Raw genomic sequence first — 20,782 nt, 5'->3', positions numbered from 1 at the left:
GTGCTGAAGTTTGTTCTGCGTTTTTGTGCAGCGCAGTGCTGCAGTTTTTTGAACAGCACTCAGGGGTATATTTACAAGTCTGTATCGCCACGGGAATGTTACTTTTTACGACGTTCCTGTGGTGATAGGTGCTTTGCCTTATTTACAAGGCAGCATTAAGCCACTTAATGTGGCTTAAGACAGCCTTATAAATAAGGCCCCCTTTCACATTATGCTTAGAGTGAAAGGGGAGGGCAATGGGTGTTGCTGTGGGCGTTCCACCTCAACACCCATTGATTTGACGCTGCATCCTATTTACAAGGGAGGCGTAAATAGGAGGCCGCGCCAGAATTAAGAACAAGGAAAACCTGGTCTTACCCTGGCGCAACGAGGAGACATGTTTCATTTCTCCTTGATTTTGCTGTTTTCATGTGTGCTGCTTTGTGCTGCACACATGAAAACAGCAAAAGGCCAATAACTGTTTACGTACAGGAAGGTCCCCCTTCCTGCACATAAACAATCATTTTTTTAAAATGCGAATTTGCAACTTCTGTGGGTGCTGCACTAAGCAGCACACATAGAAGTCACAAAACGGCATTTAAAGATTATTTATAAGAGATTATTCATGTGTAGGAAGGGGGACCTTCCAGTACATAAACAATCTTCCCCTGCACAAGGGTGCCTGCGTTGGCCCTAGGCTGCTAAGTGTAGCGCCAGCGAGGGGGAAACGCAGGGCTGCATCATTTTCTTGTAAATATAGTGCAGCCCTGCGTTTCTATAGTGGCGGAGTGAGGCATTAAGCCAGGAAGGCTAACGCCTCACTCCGCCACTTCCCTTGTAAATATGCCCCTCAATTGTGTGAGGACAGTAAACCCGGGTATTGGGTTTGAGTGGTGAGGGAGGCCTTGACTTCTCTTCAGCCCCACTAATCTATGGGCCTGCTGACTGCCCAGGCCGCGCAGACTCCCCACCAATTTCCAGAGCACACTTATGGCCGCATTTTTACAACAATAAGAGCAAATAAAAAGGGAAACATTACTGAGTTATAATTCCTATTTGTTGATTTGGACCACAACAGCGTGTTAGAGTGCTCCAGAATCTTACATAGTCTTTCTACGCTCATTACTGGTCAATCCTGAGCCCAGAACAACCTTGTGCTCCCAGCCAAAGCCTGCCCCCCAAAACAAGCACCTCCACTTACAGCTTTCCTGGTGCTAGCGACCATTGCGAATATGTCAATTTGCCACACAATTCTTGCTCCACGTGAGAGTGAGGTTTTTTTACTATTGCTCTCAGTAATAGTATATGTGCTTTGAAGCTTGATGACAAGGAGATGGCATATGATTTGCTCATTCGTTGAGGGGCTGGAAGGTGCCACAAAAGAGCGCATCCAAGGATCCTCAGAATGTGCTCTGAGAGCAAACTGTGCAAAGCTGGACCGTGGGCTGGCATGACGGGCCCAAGTACGAGGATAATTGGGCATGGTGACAGGCAGTGAATTGTGCCTCAGGAACATGTCACATCACTGCCACCTTATTACTGGCAGAGCTCCGCACACCTGCAGCACTTTTCATCTTACTTTTTGTACATGAAGCAGATTTCTAGTTTATAATTACATCCACCTCCCGTTTTTAGGCCTGGAGTAGAGACAGCTTGAGCTGTTTCGCAACCTTGAGTTCTCTAAAAATCATTATAAAATGACACATGCAACTGCATACATGTTAGGGCTTTCAGTCAGCCATCTTCATACACTGGTTTGTGCAGCAGTCATTCACATTTTGCTTTCGCCCACCACAGCAAACAACGTGGGCAATAAGTCGTCCCACTTCATCTGTTGGCTGCCTCGCACTGAGTGAAGGCACTTTGCTCAATCAGATGTGCACAGCCACTAGAAAAAGGAGCGGGCCTCATTGCCAGGGCTGATGTGCTGGGTCACTCTTTGGGGTATATTCTCAAGAACGTGTGATAACCATCGCTAAAATAACTTAACGCAACACTCAACATCGCAGTCTATCGAAGGAAAATTATGCTGTGTTAACTAAGTATTCACAACACGGAAGCACCATGGGATAGGCCGCCGACAACGCGTCAAATGTCCGCGATAAAGTCACACGGCGCCGCAAAAATGCAAAACATGAACACAAGAAAACTTGCGATGAGGCCGATCGCGATACAAAAAGCAGCGAAAACAAGTAGCAGGCCTGCACATCCCACGCGTCTGGCGGGAAAATGCACTATAAAAGCAACAAAAACAACACGCCAAAAACAATCCAAAGTGTGTAGCAGCAACATGGATGCACCCTGACCGAGTGCAGAGGCCAACGCAAACCCCAAAAGCCCCACAGAACACCAGCAAGGAACAACAGGGTCGGGGAAGGCCAAGGAGAAGAGGGAGACGAAGACGGGGTGCTGTCCACAGCAAAACCAGATCAGCGTCACAGAGGTGACAGAACACTGCCATCAACTGACCCACAATCGGACTACTGTGAATCCAGTCGTAGTGTCGAGTAGGCCAATGGAGGAGGTCCAGAGGCGCTGGCATGATGTGAAAATCTAAACCAGGCACAAAGCCACTGCCAACAGGAAGGCAGCAACAGTGACAGGAGGTGGGAGTCCTGCATCACAGGAGGAGCTGGAGGAAACCGAGGCCACAGTCCTCAGTAAGTAGACGGTGCAAGGAACTGGGAGTCCAGACACAGCTGCAGAGGACCTGACATAACATCAACAGGGCGAGGAACGACCAGGGACTGGGGGGACGGGGTGAGATGGGCACAATGGCACACATGCACGACGATGTGTAGCACACTGCACACCCACAATGACCCTGGATCATGTCCCTGATCCCCGTGGCACACTGCAGCACACACACATAGCAATAACAGCACATCCACATTGACGACAATGTGGTACAATGTGTCAGATGGAAAGGTACGTGTACAACCTCACATCCGTCATGTAGTCCAATTGACCACTGTCCCGCATCTAAATCCAGCACTTCCAAAACAATCACAACGTACATTGTCATACAGTCTGTATGTAAACAAGAACAATGTGCCAACATACATGTCAACACAATGTCAACATGCATCTCCCCTTCACATTGCATAGGGACACACAACACCTCCAGCAGAGCACAGCAGACCACTCATCAGTAATGCCGGAGAGGACCACCACACCTTCGACACCGACGCCATACAACAGCCCATGGACATCCCATGCAACCCACCACCGGGACCAGGGCAGCCAAGCTACATAGAGGAGAATCCAGCCCCTGCACAGACCACACGGCAGGAAGCACCAGCCAGCACGGCTGGCTCCCAACACCTCACCGACCCACACATGGCATCCCAATGCCAGGTGTCAAATTGCCAAAAGGAGGTGGCTGAACAGGTGCGGGTGGGGGCCGAACCCATTGAAAATGAACCAGATCACATACGTGGGTGTCTTATACCCTTCATGGGCCACCTACACCCCACAAAGGAGACCCACACTGCAACAGAGACACATGCATATGCACATTCCCAATACAGAACAATGCCCAGGGGCACGCAATAATCAGTCACACACCCACGTTGGCTCTATGCACGATGGCCCAGTCCATTCCTCTTACGTATTGAGTGGGTGAAGACAAAGCTACATGTCCAAGCTCTAACCCGCTGCCTGCAGGGCATGTCTGCGTCCGCTGTACACAGCACAATGTAATGTTGTTGGGCCCAGGGCCTTCAATCATACAACATGACCACAGGGACACACGCAGATAGTATGTGGAACTGGCTACGGGCACTTGCGCCCGGCCCCTTTATTGGCAGGGCCACATGTACAGTGACGCCTGTGCAGGATATGTGTGGGGTGAGTGTAAGCCAGCCCGCACAGATTGGTTGGTGCTGGCAACAACTTGAACAGTGATCACCATTAAAACGGTAACCCAAAACTCCAGCATAACATAAACAACTGCGAAGCATCATGATGGTAGCCGGGCCAAGTACAGAGGTCACCCAAAATGCAAACATAAGTGTCCGTGAGTTGCAGTGCACTGATGTTGGGGCACTAGAGCTGAGTGCACTCATGTGAAGAAAATGTCTAGCATTGTATCTCTTCGGGATATTCCTGATACACATTCAGTGGGGTGTGTTACACCTGCATCATCTTCCTCAACAACGTCCCAGGTCTCCCACACTGCCTAAGGTGACATTGCTGCGCAACCTCTCCACATCACAGAACTCAATCAGTAACGGTCCATGGGTTGCAGTGCACTGAGTTAGTGGCACCTGGAGTGCTGAGCAGGGTATCAGGCAGATGATGGCATCCACGACAGGTGTGAGCAACTCTGTTAGTCTGCCAGTACCACTGTTTCAACTCTGGCAGATGGCGGTTGTAGGTGGTCCTGGCGATGGTGGAGTGTGCCTCCTGCGGTGATGCGACATCCGGGCCAGTCAGGACTCGATTGGATGTGTGAGCCCTGGTGGACCGCAGTTGAGGCCAGAGGCAGCGGACCGCACAGGGCCACAGACACATGGCGTTGACGACCCCAAGGCCATCGTCTCAGAGGCCATCCAATATTCAATCTGACTTGAGCTGCACAGAGTTAGTGGCCCAGGATGCTGTTCCAAATGTGTGACCTACTTGTCAGCTGTGTTTGCCTGTGGAATACGTCGACGAGAAAGGAGTACTGTGGGCCTGTGTCGCGGGGCCGGGATGGTCGGAGGAGGCTGCCAAGGTCACGGGCCTCTGGCTTGGAGCTTGCACCGGCACATGGTGGGCCCTCTTCGACCTGGGTACGCAGGGGTGGGCACGACTGGTTCGGGGACCAGCGTCACGGGGTTCAGCAGGTGCACAGGATCACAGGCAACCCCGCTCACGGCATCGGCCTCATGGCGGGGTGAGGGGAGCAGCCATGGCAGACACGTTGGGCATTCCGGAAGAGGACCACGACCAGAGTTACATGCCTTTTATTCACAATCCTACGCTGGCTTGGCATAAGCCGGGCCAGCCCACTCCGCTCACATTTACGGGGGGGACGTAAAAAGCTACCTTTCCGTGATCTTCACACTGGCTGGGGGGACATGGTTGCATCCACTGTCCACTACATTCCAAACACCAGCGGTGTATGTCGACATGGATATGTGTGTGGTTTGCATACTGCAGTCTGTCCAGCACATCCACCCCACACTTGGCATTGTGTACATTCTCATTCATGGGTCACTTGCCTCCTTCGCACATGTCTGTTCCCCACCTAATCTCACATTCTGCTATTCTGTGGTTGCGGTGCCATGCCATTGATGGTTTGTGTACATGGCTGGCCCAGTTTCCCACAGTAAGTTGCGCTGTCGTGTCTGGTGAGTGTGCATGTTGTTTAGCATGTTGTATGTGAGCTTGTGACGTGTGCATTCCCAGTGTTGTGAGTTGCATGATTGTGGAGTTGATTTGTGTGGTGTGTTCATTTGGTATTTGCCAACGAGCACTGCATGTCCATGGGTGCCATCCTGAAAGCGATGGTTGATGATGGACAGTCGGAAGATGTAGGGATCATGCACACTGCCTGGGTTGTTGGCGACGACTATGGTGGAGATTCCCCTGTGGTCCAATATTGCTTGGAAAGTGGTGTAATACATGCACTTTCTGTTGCAGTTATTGTGTGCCGTGTTGCCAGGGAGCACAAGTAGGACATGTGTGCAGTCAATTGCCCACAACACGTGCGGAAAGCCAGCTGTGGCGTGGTCATCTTGCTTGGTCTCCGGCTGTTCCTGCGCAGTGTGGGGGTAGTATAGATAATGGGGTACCAAGCTGATGGTGTCATCCATGACCCTTGTGAGGGACTTGGATTGGGCTGGCTGTCTGACTTCTCCGACGCAGGCGGTTGGTGGTTGGAGGGTACCAGAGGCCAACACGTGCAGCACGGCCAGCAGCTTTGTCTGAGGTGGGATGTTGGTTGCCTGTTGTGTTGATATCGTCAGCCTGTGGACAATGGTGGTCAGGATCCGGAGGATGGTTGTCCCTTTGAGCCTGTAGTGGGCAATGACATTCTCTGGTGTTGGGTCTGTAGGTTGGTGTGTTTTCTGAGGGTCGTTGTCTTTGTCTGCGCTGCCTCAGTGTTGGTCGGGGGGGATCCTGGGGGTGGTGGCGGTGGGTGTTGTTGCCCTCTTGGAGCTCCGCGCTGCATGTTAGTTGGCTCCATGGCATTTGTTATTCTTCTGGTGTGGCTCTGGGCTGGGCTCTCTTTTGTGGTGCAGGCTGTGGTCTGACTTTACGCCAGGTCAGAGCTTGTGTTAATTTCCTACTGCTATTGCGCCTTATCGCCTGTTTTGTGGCTGGTCATTGAGAATGTTGCGAAGTGGTGTTGTCACGGATTGTTGCACGGGTACTTCTACTCTGCATCTTATTAGCGATAGTTGCCGGGGTCGTCGGTGGAGATGTTTTTTGCGGCTGCTATCGCGGTTAAACTGGTGATATGAGCTGTTAGCAACGGCTTGTGAATGGGGGATAATTTATTGAGACTTTGGCTGCAATAAAGTGCCAATAACTCGGCGATAGTTCCTTGAGAATATGTCCCTTTGATTTTTATATTTTTGACAATTTCTTGCCAAATACACATGTTTTCAACACAATATAAAAAAGCATTACACAATTACCAAGGGCATACCTATGGTCTTTACCAATGTTTGTTGGAACTTGGCATGATAATGCATACATAAATATGGCACATCTTCAAATATAACATATCACTATCGAGCCACGAGCAGCGAAGATATGCGTTGTGGAGACCGGTGAACCTTTATTAAAAAAATCAAACTGTACTTGGTCATAAGTGCCATTTCCCTCGATTAATATCATAGCACCACGTTTTACACTCACGCACATATTTGTATGAAATGGAACTTAACAATAATGCCACCAGAGCTTTTAAGTGGCACAAAGTCCTAGTCTCTGAACTGGGCAGTGTCTTCCAAAGTGCAGCTCGGAGAAGGTGACACTGTTTTATGCATGTGGGCACGACTGAAAAGTTACGTTTTTCTGTGAGACTGATTGGGGAATGGGGGGGGTGATGCTTCCCCAGGTAACTCAGACCCCGGTTACAGGATTTCTAGGAGGATGCGTGGCTGCAGAGACTTTTAGGACATTTTTGCCCTCATCCCTCACTCCTTATTCCTGGCCTGCACCGCTGACTAACTCTGCAGACTCCCATTTTGTGGCAGATCAGAGATCTCAGACCATGAGAGAAAACAGGAATCACACAATTCAGGCAAGTGCCACAGCTCGTATGTAACTTGACATAACACGTGTTTGTAAGGGGCTGTTCAAGCTCAGGGGATATGGCAGATGCTCCTTACCCAAGTCACCGGTGTTCATTTTATGAACCTCGGAGAGATAAAACACTGATCAGTCCATATCCAACCTGTGACTAAAGGTTTCTGCTGTGGATGCTTTACTCCACCGAGCCTCTGAACCCAACAATGAGCCCAGACCTCCTTGACATGAAGCTTGCGGCTCAGACACACCAGGGACTCCTCTGGGGGGCCCAGTAAATACAGCCTCTGGTTGTCTTCTCACCACCATCTGACCTGTGTCAGGAGTGATCAGGGGCTGCTTCTTAGGAGCCAGTGCTTAGGAGAATTGACCATTATTCATCAGAGGGCTTGAGAAATTGACCTTCGGATCAATGCAGTTCAATATGAACGAGAAGCACCGCATGCCCAGGGCAGGTGGGCTGGAGGCTTTGAAGCCGCTGGTCACGTGAGCCTGGACTCTGCATGGCAGTATCTGTGTGGGACAGCCCTTTGCAGAGTATCTGTCTTTGCATCAGTGGTTGATGTCAGTAGCGGCTTGCACAGGTAATAGTGGTGGGCGGGGCGGGGGCGGGGGTGGTGGAAGTCAACAGACGACGGGTGAAGTAATGTGGAATAAATAAATAAATAAACCACTTATCTTTCGCTTGCCGCATCACCAAGTCGGCGATGTGGCGAGCGCAAGGTAAGTAAGGGCCACAAAATTACTGGTGGGACCAAGGGCCACACAATTATTGGTGGGACCCAGTGCAACAACGTTACTGGTGGGGCCCAGGGCCACAACATTACTGGTGGGGTTCAGGCAGTGTTTAAATGTATTGTAGTAGTGCTGAGAAGTGCAAGTACTCTCTATTTCAAATTGAAGAAGTACAGGTACTCAGTACCATACAGTACCAGCCCATTTAAAGCACTGGGCACACGGTATATGAGCAGTTCCATCGAGACAAAGCCCCTGGGACGCCCTTATTCTTGGTCTAATCATCCATGGAAGGCCCAAAATATCTGGCCAAAATCTTTCAGCAATATGCTCCTGGGCGTTCCCTGCGATCCAGTAATCTGCAGCTATTGCAGGTACCCAGAATAAAGAAGTCCAGACAAGGAGGCCGAGCGCTGGCCCATGCGGGACCAGTGCTCTGGAACTCTCTACCTCTTGAGTTGAGATCACTCACTAGCCATCTGGCCTTTCGGAAGACCTTAAAAACACACTTATTCACTAGTAATTAACTCTTCCTTTGCAATATGTACTACCCCCCCCCCTGAACACGGCTATCTGGAGTCATATTCTTACTGGCAAAAGCGCGGAGATACCCCTTCGGGGGTCTATTCAGGCGCTATATAAGAATATAAAATAAATAAATAAATAAATGGAAACGGCCTGGAAATGGGCCAGCGCCCAAACTCCAGTCCCGTGGATAAGCCACTCCCTTATAAATTTTATATAGCTCCTACCATCGAACACTAGGCACCTAAGCTGCCCTCTAATCAATCAGGGAGCAAATAACAAGTTATAAAAATATAGGTGAGTTACTAATTAACTTAAATGAAGAGGTGACTTCATCATAGGGAGGGCTACCACAACCTTATCATGCTCTACTTTGCAGTCATAGCTGAGGGACAAACTTTGCAATGTATATTGCACAGGCATGCAAATTATATATATACACACTTTAAAGACCATCTACCTCTAAAGTAGCAAATGTTTTAAGAAGAATGTGAAGTTACATTTTAAAAAATTCATGCAGCAAAATAAGTCAAGGCTGTTATAGAAAAACACAAGCTACGGAATGTAAAACGTTGCTTTAAGACGCTGTGCGCCAATGTCATTCTTCATAATTCAAATGTACTTATTTGTGATACATGATAAAAGGTGTGCAATGGGATGAGGGCAGCTTTACTCTCAGAAATCTCAGGCGTGTCGTGAGCATGCTGTAAATTTGTAGAAGCATGCTTCTGACTTTGTGAGCACTAGGTAATTGAGGCCTCGAATGTGAGCCTATGGCTGTCCCAAGCCATACACCCAGTTTGTCATAATCCAGGTAGCTGGAAAAAGGCGCATCTTGGGGCACATTAATACTGGACAAACAATATGAAAGACCTTGGCCTCCGAAAAAGAGTTTATTTGGTGAATATAGTGACAAGCAATTTAGGCCCTCCCCAGATAATGAGCAGCAGTGGGTTCAAATTGTAATTTGTAAAGCATACCGCAGCAAATAGTGTGTGCATCATTGGTCACTGCTCCTAATTTCTGGCTTTGTGACATAACGTGTTTTGTGCACTGTTTTACACTGGAGATGCAAAGAGCAAAAGGAAATAGCGGAAGAAGTGCTAGCAAACACATTGGGTATGAGCGAATGTAAGTGTATTTACAACAGGGGCAGTCGCACCTGGTGTTGGGCCAAAGTGGCGGTACAGGGTGAGGAGGGGGGACAAAACAAAAAACAAATGATAAAGAAACACTTTCCTGAATCCCACCGCATCGCTGCTCTTTTGGCTCCACTGCAGGCACAGACTCCCAGACTTCCCTGCGGCCAATCCTGACACTACTCTCACAGCATGACAGCAGCAGCAGGATTGGTCTGAACACCCTCGATTTGTCCTCCCAGGGAGACTGGAAGCATGCGCTTGCTGTCTCCAACCCGGCAACGCAGCTCGGGTTAGAGAGAGCTTCACTGCGCATGACGGTTTGGCCGTCCTGAGACGGCCGGATAAACCGCTGTGCGCGCTGACAACAGTGCACCTACTACTCCCCCTCGTGCATGACAATTTCATGGCCCTGCCCTCTAGACTCCATGGTAGGAGAAAAATGAAAAGATAATAAACATGCTTTAATATCATTTTGTTTTTAAAATTTTGCGGCTGCTGCTGCTGGCAGGGGGGGGTGGGGTGGGGAAATGCTCCTCCGCCATAGTGGAGGAGCTGTCACTGGACAGGGGAGGGTACCTTGGGAGGATTCAGAACTTATTTATCAGCCACCACCCATTGGCCGCTTCTCCTTCCGCGCCTCTCATCCTTGCCGCTGTGCACTGCGTCAGTTCCAGGAACTCCAGCTAGAGCCTATTGCATGGAGCTCTGGGGTGGAAGGCCATATCTTCCAGAACAGATGTGGGGTTGATAAATGAGAAACTTAAAACTGCCTGCTGTTTATGGGGGCCTCGGTGCTGTAGCAATGCCGAAACTAAACTTGAGGGGGCACTCCTCCAAAGTACATGCAAGGTGCCCCTGATTCTCTGGATCCAGTTAGGAGCTCTCAGGCAAAGGACCTGCCTTGCTGGAGAGGGCCCCCTGCACCGCAGGGGCAGCGGGGGCTTTTGTTACACCACTGCTCGCCAGCTTCTGTGACACTTCCTGTTTCACCCATCCCCATATTGGGCTTGGAAGAGCGTAGAGTCTGAATAAGGTAAAGAGTGGAGCAGTAATGCCGAGATGTTAAAAATAAAATGGCACATCAGACAACACAAGGGAGGAGGGTGGGAATCACAATGGAGAGAGGAAGAGGCGGGAGGGTGAAAAATAGGGGTTGGTAGAAAACAATGGAGAGCGGGAGGAAGGTGGGGGTTTAGAAACAACTTAGCGTGGTCTGGTGGGTTAGAAACAATGTAGAGCAGGAGGAGGTAGGTTTAAAACAACAGCAGTAGTAGGTTAAAAACAATGGTGCGGTGAACGAGAGGGACTGCAGGCATATGCACTCTTTTAGAGTGCATGTGGAATTTTTTTTTAATTACCTGCAGCCAGTGGAAGGACACTGGTCACAGGAACCTGTGCTTGGTCCAGGCTCCACTGCATGGATGAAGACTTCGAAGCCCAGGAAGAAGCTGGAGACCAGGAGGAGCCACTGGCCAATAGGAAGCAAGGAATCTAGAATGACGTGGGACCCATCCCAATGGTAGGTAAAGGTAAGTAATGAGCAGACTCTGAGGGGCATATTTACGAGTTCTGGCGCATCTCTGCATATCAGCAGAGATGCGCCAGAACAAATGCGTCACGCAAAACTACCCTTGCATCACGGCAGATGCGCCGCATTTACAATGCGGCCCGCCGTGGCGCAAGGGTAGGCAGATGCGTGATGCATCTCGTGACGTAAGGGCGGTGCATCGCTGGAGTTGCGTCGCAAGCGCGACGCAACTCCAGCAATGCTCAGGGCCGCCCAATACTTAACATGCTGTGTCAGTCCTTACGCCTGCTTCAAGCAGGCGTAAGGAATTGATGTAGCATCGTCGCGGAAGTGCCTGCGTGAAATCTTGTAGATTTCACGCAGGCACTTTTGTGAGGCGCACAGGCGCCGGAACGTCCACCCTGCGTGGGAACGCCCCCATTGTGGCGCTGGGCTTTATAACGTGACACATCTCCCTAGATGCATCACATTGTAAATGCCTCGCAGAGATGCGCCACATTTACGCCGCTGTTGCGTCACGCAAGGTGGGGTAAACCTGGCGCAAGGGGCTTGTAAATCTGCCCCTAAGACCCTCTTAAGATTTTTGCTTTCATTACAAGTGATGTTGCAAGCACTGTGCAGGTGAGACCTAAAAATGCACTAAACAGTTCTGCAATATTGTTATCATTATGAGCCCACTGTTAGGAGAATTGTTATCAATATTAGTTCATTAAACTCAAAGCAACAAGAACGCTGTTAATATTAAACGTGAGACAGTCACAGTAATGTTTTGTCTTCCCTTTCGAAGAGGCAGGGAGCATTGTTTCCTGCGATGCTTCTCAAAGATCTGAGTGGGAGGGGTGACTCGCTTGTATCGCCCCCCCTGCAAAGTGAGCGAGCAACACAACTTTCCCCAGTGCGCAGGCATCTATCATTAATGAGCAGACAGTATTCCATAAGGATTTGTCCTGAAGGGAAAAGAGACCAAGCGAACGCTTGATTATTTTATTGAATTTGAAATAAGGATGGGATAAAATATTTGTTTCTTTCCTTCTTCAATGAATAGCTAGAATGCAGAAAGTTCAAATTGCTCTATTTTCGCTCCCGCTGACATATTGATGTAATATGCAGTGGGTACATTGCGGCGCCTGGTGAGATTCAGTTGTCACAGCAAAACCCACACAGTAAGCTCATTTTGGAGAACAGTGTCGACATTTTACAAAACAGGGGCGGCCTATATGACAAAACAGGACTTCGAGCGCCTAAACACATCACAGGAAGTGATGCCATCAGACCTATGACCAGGGTAATTGACAGATAGACTTTTAAAACTTTTTAATAACAAAATAAAAAAATCCTCATGTAAAGTGAACAGCCTCACATGGGGCCATATGTATCATAGTTCCGTTTTGCGATTTCTAAATAGCGATTTTTAAGGAATCGCTATTTAGAAATCGCAAAACGGTATGTATGTAAAAATCACATTTCTTTTGCGATTTCTTAATCTTCCTTATTTGCGAATTTGCAAGTTGCGAATTCGCAAATAAGGAATAATTATAATAATAATAATTGCCAGGAGGCCCATAGGAATGATTGTGAAATGCATTTCACTTTGCGAATCGCAATTTGCTAATCGCAAAATGAGATTGATTTCAAGGGTGCAGGGGTGTCTCAAGGACACCCTGCTGCACCCCTGAAATCAGCATGTGTGTGCATATGGCGCACATACATGCCCTATGGGCATGTATGTGCGTCACATGCCACATTCAAAAATGCCAATTTGTGCATTTTTACAAGAAATCGCAAATTACCACTATTTGAAAGTTAGTGGTAAATTGCGATTTCTTAAGCTTAATTCGATATAGAAAAATGCTTCATACATAGCACTTAAGGAATCGCAAAATTGCGATTCCTTAAATGCTATAGCAAAATAAGGAATCACAAATGTAAGCGATTCCTTATGATGCGATTTTTTAATACATATCAAAAAATGCAAAACAGCCTTTTGCGATTCGTAAAGGCCGGAATTCGCCGAATTCCGGCCTTTGCGAATCCAAAAAGGCTTGATACATATGGCCCATGGACTCAACCAAAACCTAGCAGAAGAAAAAGCCGTACATATAAGGGTGTGAGAATATGGATAGCTTTGACATTCTCAGCTTCACCTATTTATTTTAAACGCCTCAAGCTGTGTGTGTCGCACAACCACTTATCTTCTTAAGTTGCTTAGAAACAAGCATTGGCAAAGTCAGTCGGTCTCACCTAACGTGCTATTGGCTTTTTGCCAATGCCGTGCAGCATTGGCAAAAAAAAACGCTCTTGCTAGCCACGTCCTTCTGTACATTCTGTGCACATGTGCATGCGTGACGACCATGCATGCCAACAGACCCAATTCAGGCGGTAGATGCCCAATCTGAAGACACACATGAATTTATTTTACCTGCCTTACACCTAAAATTGCCTCTGTTTCGATGTATGTCAATGGGAAAAATGCATTCCCCTGATTTTATCTTTACTCAGTAGTAAAATGTTGACAAGTATGGATGGCATGGGCACCTATGGAATGATGCTGGCATCATTTAAAAAATAAAAAATAAAGAATCCGAATTAAAATGACGGACGACATTTAGATAGGTCAAGAAAAAAAAATACATGTCATTTGCAATGTGCTTTCTAGGTAGTGGAGGGGCCTGACAGCAAATGGCAGCTCCCGGGCCCTGCAAAATATGTGTAAATTGATTAAAAAAATAGATACATAATGGCAAAGGGTGGGAAAACAATGGAGGAGCAGGTGGGGAGGGCAATAGAGGAGCAAGTAAGGAAAACAATAGAGAGTAAACAGGGGATGAGAAAAGCAGCTCACAAGGGGGAAAGCAGCGTAGGGTCGGCCAAGAAACACAAGATGGAGAAAAAAGCAAAGAGCATGGTAGTTTGGTGGGGTAGAAGCACAAGTGATGGAGAGGGCTTTCAGCACTAACGACAGAGAGAACAACACAGAGAGAAATGGGTATTTGTCAGGGAAAGAAGTACACATGAGAGAGAGCTAGAAAAACATGCAAAAAAGAAAAATATGTAGTTCAAGTCTATGCTAACCATGTGACATCTAAAACAAATGCACCCAAAATGCATTTTTTAAAGAGTCATGTAGTGCACATGCCCCTCAGGTTTTGTTCGACTTCCAGGTGCACCACTTTTTTTTTAAAGTGCATCAAGTGGGGCCTTAGGCCTATTGGCACCCTTGGTTTTGTATTTCCTAATTTGTGATTTCCTACTAGAAAATCGCAAATGTGGAAATGCAAAACCATTTGCAAAGGCCCATAGGTGCGAATGGTTTAGCATTTCCTAATTAGCGATTTCCTAATAGCAATTCCTACTCTGTAGGAATCACTATTTGGAAATCTCTATTTTTCTACATTTCATTTTCCATTGCCTAACTAGCGATTTCTTGGGATTCACTATTTAGGAAATTCAAAATGTAAATTTCGTACATATGGTCCAGTGTTTTGAATCTGAAAGTTTGCTCGATTTCATATTATTATTGTTAATAGAGGCTATTAATGGTTTGTGTTTTTGCTGAAAGCATTATTGTAGAAACAAAAGTATTTAGAAGCAAAAGAATGTGGAGCCATCAAGACTTGAACCTGGTTCAGAATCTCCAAAGTTGCCAGCTCTACCCATTACGCCACATCCTCGCCCCATTTTCATGGTTAGTAGTTGGCTCTGTTTTAGGCACCAGTGCAAGCTGCCTCCAGACAAGAGTCCCCCATCACTTATTTTTTTTCAACTTAACCACTGAATATAGAGCAAACCTTAACAAGCATTGGCATAGCCAATAGGTCTCGCCTTTGGGGTGTTATAAGTGTTTTGACAGAGCTATGGGCTTTGTTAACATTTTTTATATGTGTTGTATAATATTGTGAATGTTGTGCAGCATGTTTAAAAGTTATGAGGTATAATACAACAAGTGTTATAACCATTTCTGGCAATATGCTTCTGTCGCTCTCAGGCCAGGGTCTTTTCCTGAACATCTCTCGGAAGTCTCTGCAATAAGGCATGTCCAATGCCAAGACCGATTGACTATGCCAATGCTTGTTTGCTTCAGGAGTAATGATTTCTATTTGCAAATGAATATATTGCTGCAAATAGGCCATACAATTACACTCTAGAATGTGAGTGAGTCTGGGGCAGATAAAGCGGAATGCTAAGTGTGAGTTTCCTTTTAAAGTCTGGCTGCAGTAAAGCTCCGCGTTAACTTTTGCCACGGTGCCACGATGAACACTTGGAACTCGGAGATCTCTGAGGACCCACTCTGGTCATTCTCCTAATTGGCTTCATAGAGGTGTTGAGACGAGAGGTGCAAAGGCCAGGAAGCCCATGATAGCAGCTTTTTTTCTATAATGACTTCTTGCGCCGGCCTGATTTACGGTGTAATGGGAGACTTTACTTCACACATACATTTTGCTTCTCGAAAATTAAACACAATGCACTATGCTATGGTGTTCAATGGTTCCGAGACGTAAAAAGGTAAAAGCAAAGATTGGCGATGTGTCTGATACACCTGTGTTTGGTATTAGCTTTAAAACAAGTTGAATTCTAGTTGGGAAACAACAGAACAAGTCTAGTGTGTGCGTGGATGAAGTCATTCACTAGTATAAAGAGTGAACTGCTGACAAAGTAACTCGACTCTCTCTTGATGTTATGTGCGTTTCTAATATACTAACCAATTATTCTGCATCTCTTCACTTAAATGAGGATAAATTGTGTTTATATAGTTCCTAGCGCCTTACTATATAGTGCCTCCAGGCGCTGCAATCGGTTTAAAATGTCTCTTTTTGTTACTATTAAACAACAGTACAGGAAGCTGGGATGCTCCGTCAGGATTCAGACTTGCAATCTATATCTCACTGAAGATTTTAGAGGGGAGGGTTCAACTGGTAGAGCCATCTTGAGTGCATTTCTCATGTAATTGACACCTCCATGTTTCGAGGCGCATTTCACACAATTGGCATTCGTGCTTTCAGGGCGCTGAAACACACCATTAAAGATATGTGCAAATTCTGATTATTGCATGGGCCATCCCGAGAGTGCAGTTATCTTCTTGAAAATGTAAGATTTAACAGTCACATGTGCAAAGAGTACGTGAGAAGTGCTTTTATATTGATCTTTTCGGCAGCTAATCTCGGCAGTTACCGGCGCTCGAGAAAAGCACACGCAAAGAAATAACAAGCCCGGGAGTGGTGCGCTCGTGCGTGCTTGTGCTCGCCGCTGCGCGTGAAAAACAGATGGCACACACAGCGCGCTGCAGCGCGTAACAGCAAGCCATAGGCCGTGGGATGCTACAATTCCTGGCAAAGGTGGGACATCACCCGCCTTTGCCCAATTGCGTGCTGCCTTCCCACGCAAAGACCAATAGAAAGAAAGCACAAAAAATAACACGCATGAGCGTGTGTAAAGTACCGATTGATTTCAAAAGGTCGTTTTCCTAGAGCAGCGCATGCGCTGCCCTAGGCTCGACCTAAAAAGGGGCCTGAGGTCTGTTGCAGCATTTCGATGTGGCAAAGGAATATGTCCTCAACTTACAAGAGGCCTCTCAGGGCAATCAGGGGCAATCATTGTTTAGAAATTCCAACTCCCTGCTCCTGTTGTGAGACCTCTTCCAACACAGATAGACTCTGAACACCTGGTACCTCCTCTGTTTCTCTGGTCCACGCTCCTCTGTGTGACCAGGGTTCCCTTATCCCCTCGGCTCCCATGCTCGGCTTGACTGCTGCTTGATGACTGACCTCTACAGAGAGCTGTCACTCGTGTCGCCTTACCACCTCACAGCTAGCCGGCCTTACTCCGAGTCAGTACTGCCCGTCTCTGCTTTCCCAGTGACAGCTCTGCTGAGAAGACAAAAATGCTGCATGCATTTTGTTTAGCCTGATAGTGCACTGACTCCTATGGTGGACCTGCTGATGCTATGTAGAAGTTGATAAAGTCGGGGTGAATGGGCCTGCCAGTTCTGCATCTTACATGCAACCTTCGCATGCAGCAGGGTGGGGTGCTGCGTTTCCTTAGCAGAAATCCCAACTAAAGCAGATTCAGTTATTAGCATATGGAGCTTTGGATTTCTACCAAACTGCTATGGAGAAAATTCCAGTGGTGAATTCCAGTGATATATTTGCAGTGATCACTGGTATCTAGTATCGTCCACTGGCTTCAGTTGGTATTTCTATACACCTGGCTAGCTCTTGTCAAAGGCTGTGCCTTGCGGGCTGCGGCTGAAGGGAAGGGGGCGCAGTGCATGGACAAAGGTCATGCTGTCTGACCAGTGTCCACTTGGTACGATGGGAAGGGCCAAAATAACAAAACAGAACATAACAAAAACAAAGAAAAGAACTGAAAACATTTTTGTTAACTGAGAGTCTCTTTGATGACCCCACGCGTGAGATCACATAGTGCATTCCCATTCACCGCCTCTGTGACATCACAACTTTGAATGCTCTTATACTGGTGGATTCATACAACAACAACCACCAGTTTTAGCACCTGTAAAGGGAAGGTCGCAGACCCTTCCAAGTCCCCCTGCCCCATGGGGCCGCATTGATAGTCCCTATACATGCCCTGCTGGTTCTCAGCACAGGGACCGGAACCAAGACTTTCATTTATATGGTCTGTGATCGGATGTGGAAAAGAGCAATCGCTTGCAGCTGCAGCGAGGTCATCAATAATGCGGATGGTACACTCATGCGGTGTCAACACTGATGTAATTCCGGAACTAGGGTTCTTCCAGGGACAGAGAGTCAGCAGCGGAAGCACAGGATCCATTAGAAGCAATAATAACAAAGAGTCCCAAATTCTCCTCCTCGAAACACTCAAACTGAGATCTGTTTTCACTGCCTGGAAGCTATGGATTTCCCATAAGGCTTTGCTGATCTGTTTCTACAGCCTTGCACGTTCAAGGCCTCCTTATGTGGACCAGGGGCCGTTTCATGAAGGTTTGTGCTTGCGGAGAGCACAGCTGTACGCCTGTTTTTAGTGGTTGCGCACTGTAAAGCATATACGTTGATCGGTTACTGTATGCGCTGCAAAAAGCAGCCTAGAAACCGAGGGGCAGATTTACAAGCCCCTTGTGACACTTTTGCGCCACTGTTGCGTTACTTTTGTGATGCTGCGTAAACAATGCACCACGTTGTGACTCATTTACAACCTGATGCACCTAGGGAGATGCATCATGTTGTAAAGCCCTGTGCCACAGTATATCTACGTCAGGTATAATGTATGCTGGGTGGGCGTTCAGACGCAGGAAAGCCTTGTAAAAGTGACACAGTGAAATCTACAAGATTTCCCTGCGCCACTTCTACGACGCGACTGCAGCACAGTAGGTATCGGCATTCCAGAGCATTGCTGGAGTTGCGTCCTACTTGCGACACGACTCCAGCAATGCATGACATTTGTTCCAACAGATGCGTGCCAGATCTGTCAATCCTTGCGCCATGGTGCGCTGCATTGTAAATGCAACGCATCCATGGTGGTACAAGTTTTTTTTTGCATGGTGTAAGGAAACTGATGCATCTCTGCTAGAACGCAGAGATGCGACTGTTTCTGGTAAATCTGCCCTCGAAAGCGGCCATCACTGCACACTCTTTCCGTGCCGCACTGCCTCCATCACGTGCAGGACCTTTGAGAAAGGCTACCTTGAATGTGGGCACTTTAGGAAGGGAAATTCCATAAAAGTGGCACGTATATATTTACCCTCTGCGAACGCTGATGTTGATGAAACGGCACTCGGACTAAATACTTTCCCCCTCACACCTCCACCCGACACAAGTAGAAATGACTGCCTCCTATGTTTTCGATGACGATTAGTAAATCAATGGTTTTTGCTGGATGGTGCTGTAACACAAGAGCCGGCCCCGGCAGCCGGAAGAGCCTGTAAACATGCTGATATATATATATATAGAGTTGCCAGAACAGCATTCGTCTTAGTTCACAATGATTTTGTTTCTTTGATTGCAGGGTGTAACAAAATACTGTTGTATGCTCTGAGAGGGCTACATCAACAGAAGTACCTGACTAAATATTATTGCATAAAGATGTTAGCAGACACATGTTTCGCTCTTGACCGGTGAGCCTGTGAGCTTTCTTAGGGCACAATGCTTCTCTTCAATCAATGTGCCACACGGAAAAAGGCAAAAGAATGACAAAGAAATCCGAAGACTGAAGGCAACTTTAGCACAAAACCCAGCAGAAAATCATTCCGCCTAGACAAAGCTCACAGTCCCACTGTCCGATAAAGATGTTAAGCCAGTCTAGTCAAGTCAAGTCAAGTCAAAGAATTTATATAGCGCACTACATACCCAGAGGGTCTCAAGGCGCTTAGGGAGGGGAGGAGGATTACTTGTCAAATATCCACGTTTTAAGTTGCTTTCTGAATGCTAGGTGGTTCTGGGTAAGGCGAAGGTAAGTGGGGAGTGAGTTCCATGTTTTAGCTGCCAGGTATGAGAAGGATTTGCCTCCCATGGTGGTCTTGTTGATGCGAGGTACAGTGGCGAGGGCTTGGCTGGAAGAACGTAGTTGGCGGGAGGGGGTGTAGAAGGACAGTCGTGAGTTGAGGCAATCTGGTCCGATGTCGTAGAGTGATTTGTGTGCGTGGGTTAGCAGTCGGAAAGTGATCCTCTTATTGACGGGTAGCCAGTGGAGGTCTTTCAGGTGACCAGAGATGTGTTCGTTACGCGGGATGTCTAATATGATCCTGGCTGAGGCGTTTTGGATTCGTTGGAGTTTCTTCTGGAGTTTAGCGGTGGTACCTGCGTAGAGGGTGTTTCCGTAGTCCAGTCGGCTCGTGACCAGAGCATGGGTGACTGTTTTTCTGGTTTCGGTGGGGATCCAGCGAAATGTTTTTTTGAGCAGTCTACCCAACCAATATGCTCTGAAATGACTGAAAGTTGACACACCAGTCTTTATAAAATAAATAGATTAATCCAGGAAGACGGAGCCTCAGGTATATGTGTAGGCTAACCAGCTGCACTCTGGGACCTTAGCAGCACCCATAAGGCAGGGAGGCGTCTGGTCCCTGCGTGGTCGGTCTTTTGTTTTGCAATTTCTCATTTCGTTGAAGCAGGTTGCTTGTGTGTTTAATGGTTGCCCTCTGAATCAGCATTTTGTAGCATCTCCCAAATACTCTCTCCGCAGAACAAAACCCCACATTTGTGTGGCTTTGTGGTGAGCAGGATAAGTACTAAACATTGTATAATAGAAGTCACCCATACGTCACACCTTAAGTATTGCTCTGTTCAGTAGATAAACATACACCTGTAAAATGGCTGAACTAGAGTTTGGAGTCGTAGTCGCTTAGTCGTCTGGAATCCTGGCTCCTCTGTGTTGCCCTGAGTGTGAATGCCACTGTTTCTTGCCTGCAGCTCTCCGAGTCTGACACTGCACCTTCTTCATTTCAGGTAGAGTCCTCAGCTCAAGATGAAGTTCCCGTGGTCCCACAAGTCCGCGCCCATTGTGGCCCTGGAGCCCAACACCACGATGCCAGCGGTAACCAGTCCCAAGGACAACTCCACGGAGTCTGCGTCTCCGGGGTCCAGTCAAGGAGACATGATCCGAAAGATGTTCATGAACACCATCGACAAGATACCGCGTATGTCTTGGGAATCGA

General features: G+C 47.5%; 1 protein-coding gene across 2 annotated transcripts in view; it reads left to right on the top strand.

The window, feature by feature from the left end:
* The window catches only part of SYT2 (synaptotagmin 2), a 356,952-nt gene that overhangs the window by 240,543 nt on the left and 95,627 nt on the right, over positions 1-20,782 (top strand). For both annotated transcript variants that reach the window (XM_086920344.1, XM_086920342.1), the window contains exon 3: positions 20,574-20,764. In XM_086920344.1, coding sequence (XP_086776470.1) covers positions 20,593-20,764 — 172 coding nt within the window. In that variant the 5' untranslated portion in view covers positions 20,574-20,592. The remainder of the gene's footprint in view (positions 1-20,573; positions 20,765-20,782) is intronic.

The sequence above is a fragment of the Lissotriton vulgaris genome, chromosome 5, assembly GCF_964263255.1.
Source record: "Lissotriton vulgaris chromosome 5, aLisVul1.2, whole genome shotgun sequence".
NCBI lineage: Eukaryota > Metazoa > Chordata > Amphibia > Caudata > Salamandridae > Lissotriton > Lissotriton vulgaris.
This window is presented reverse-complemented; position numbering and strand designations above follow the sequence as displayed.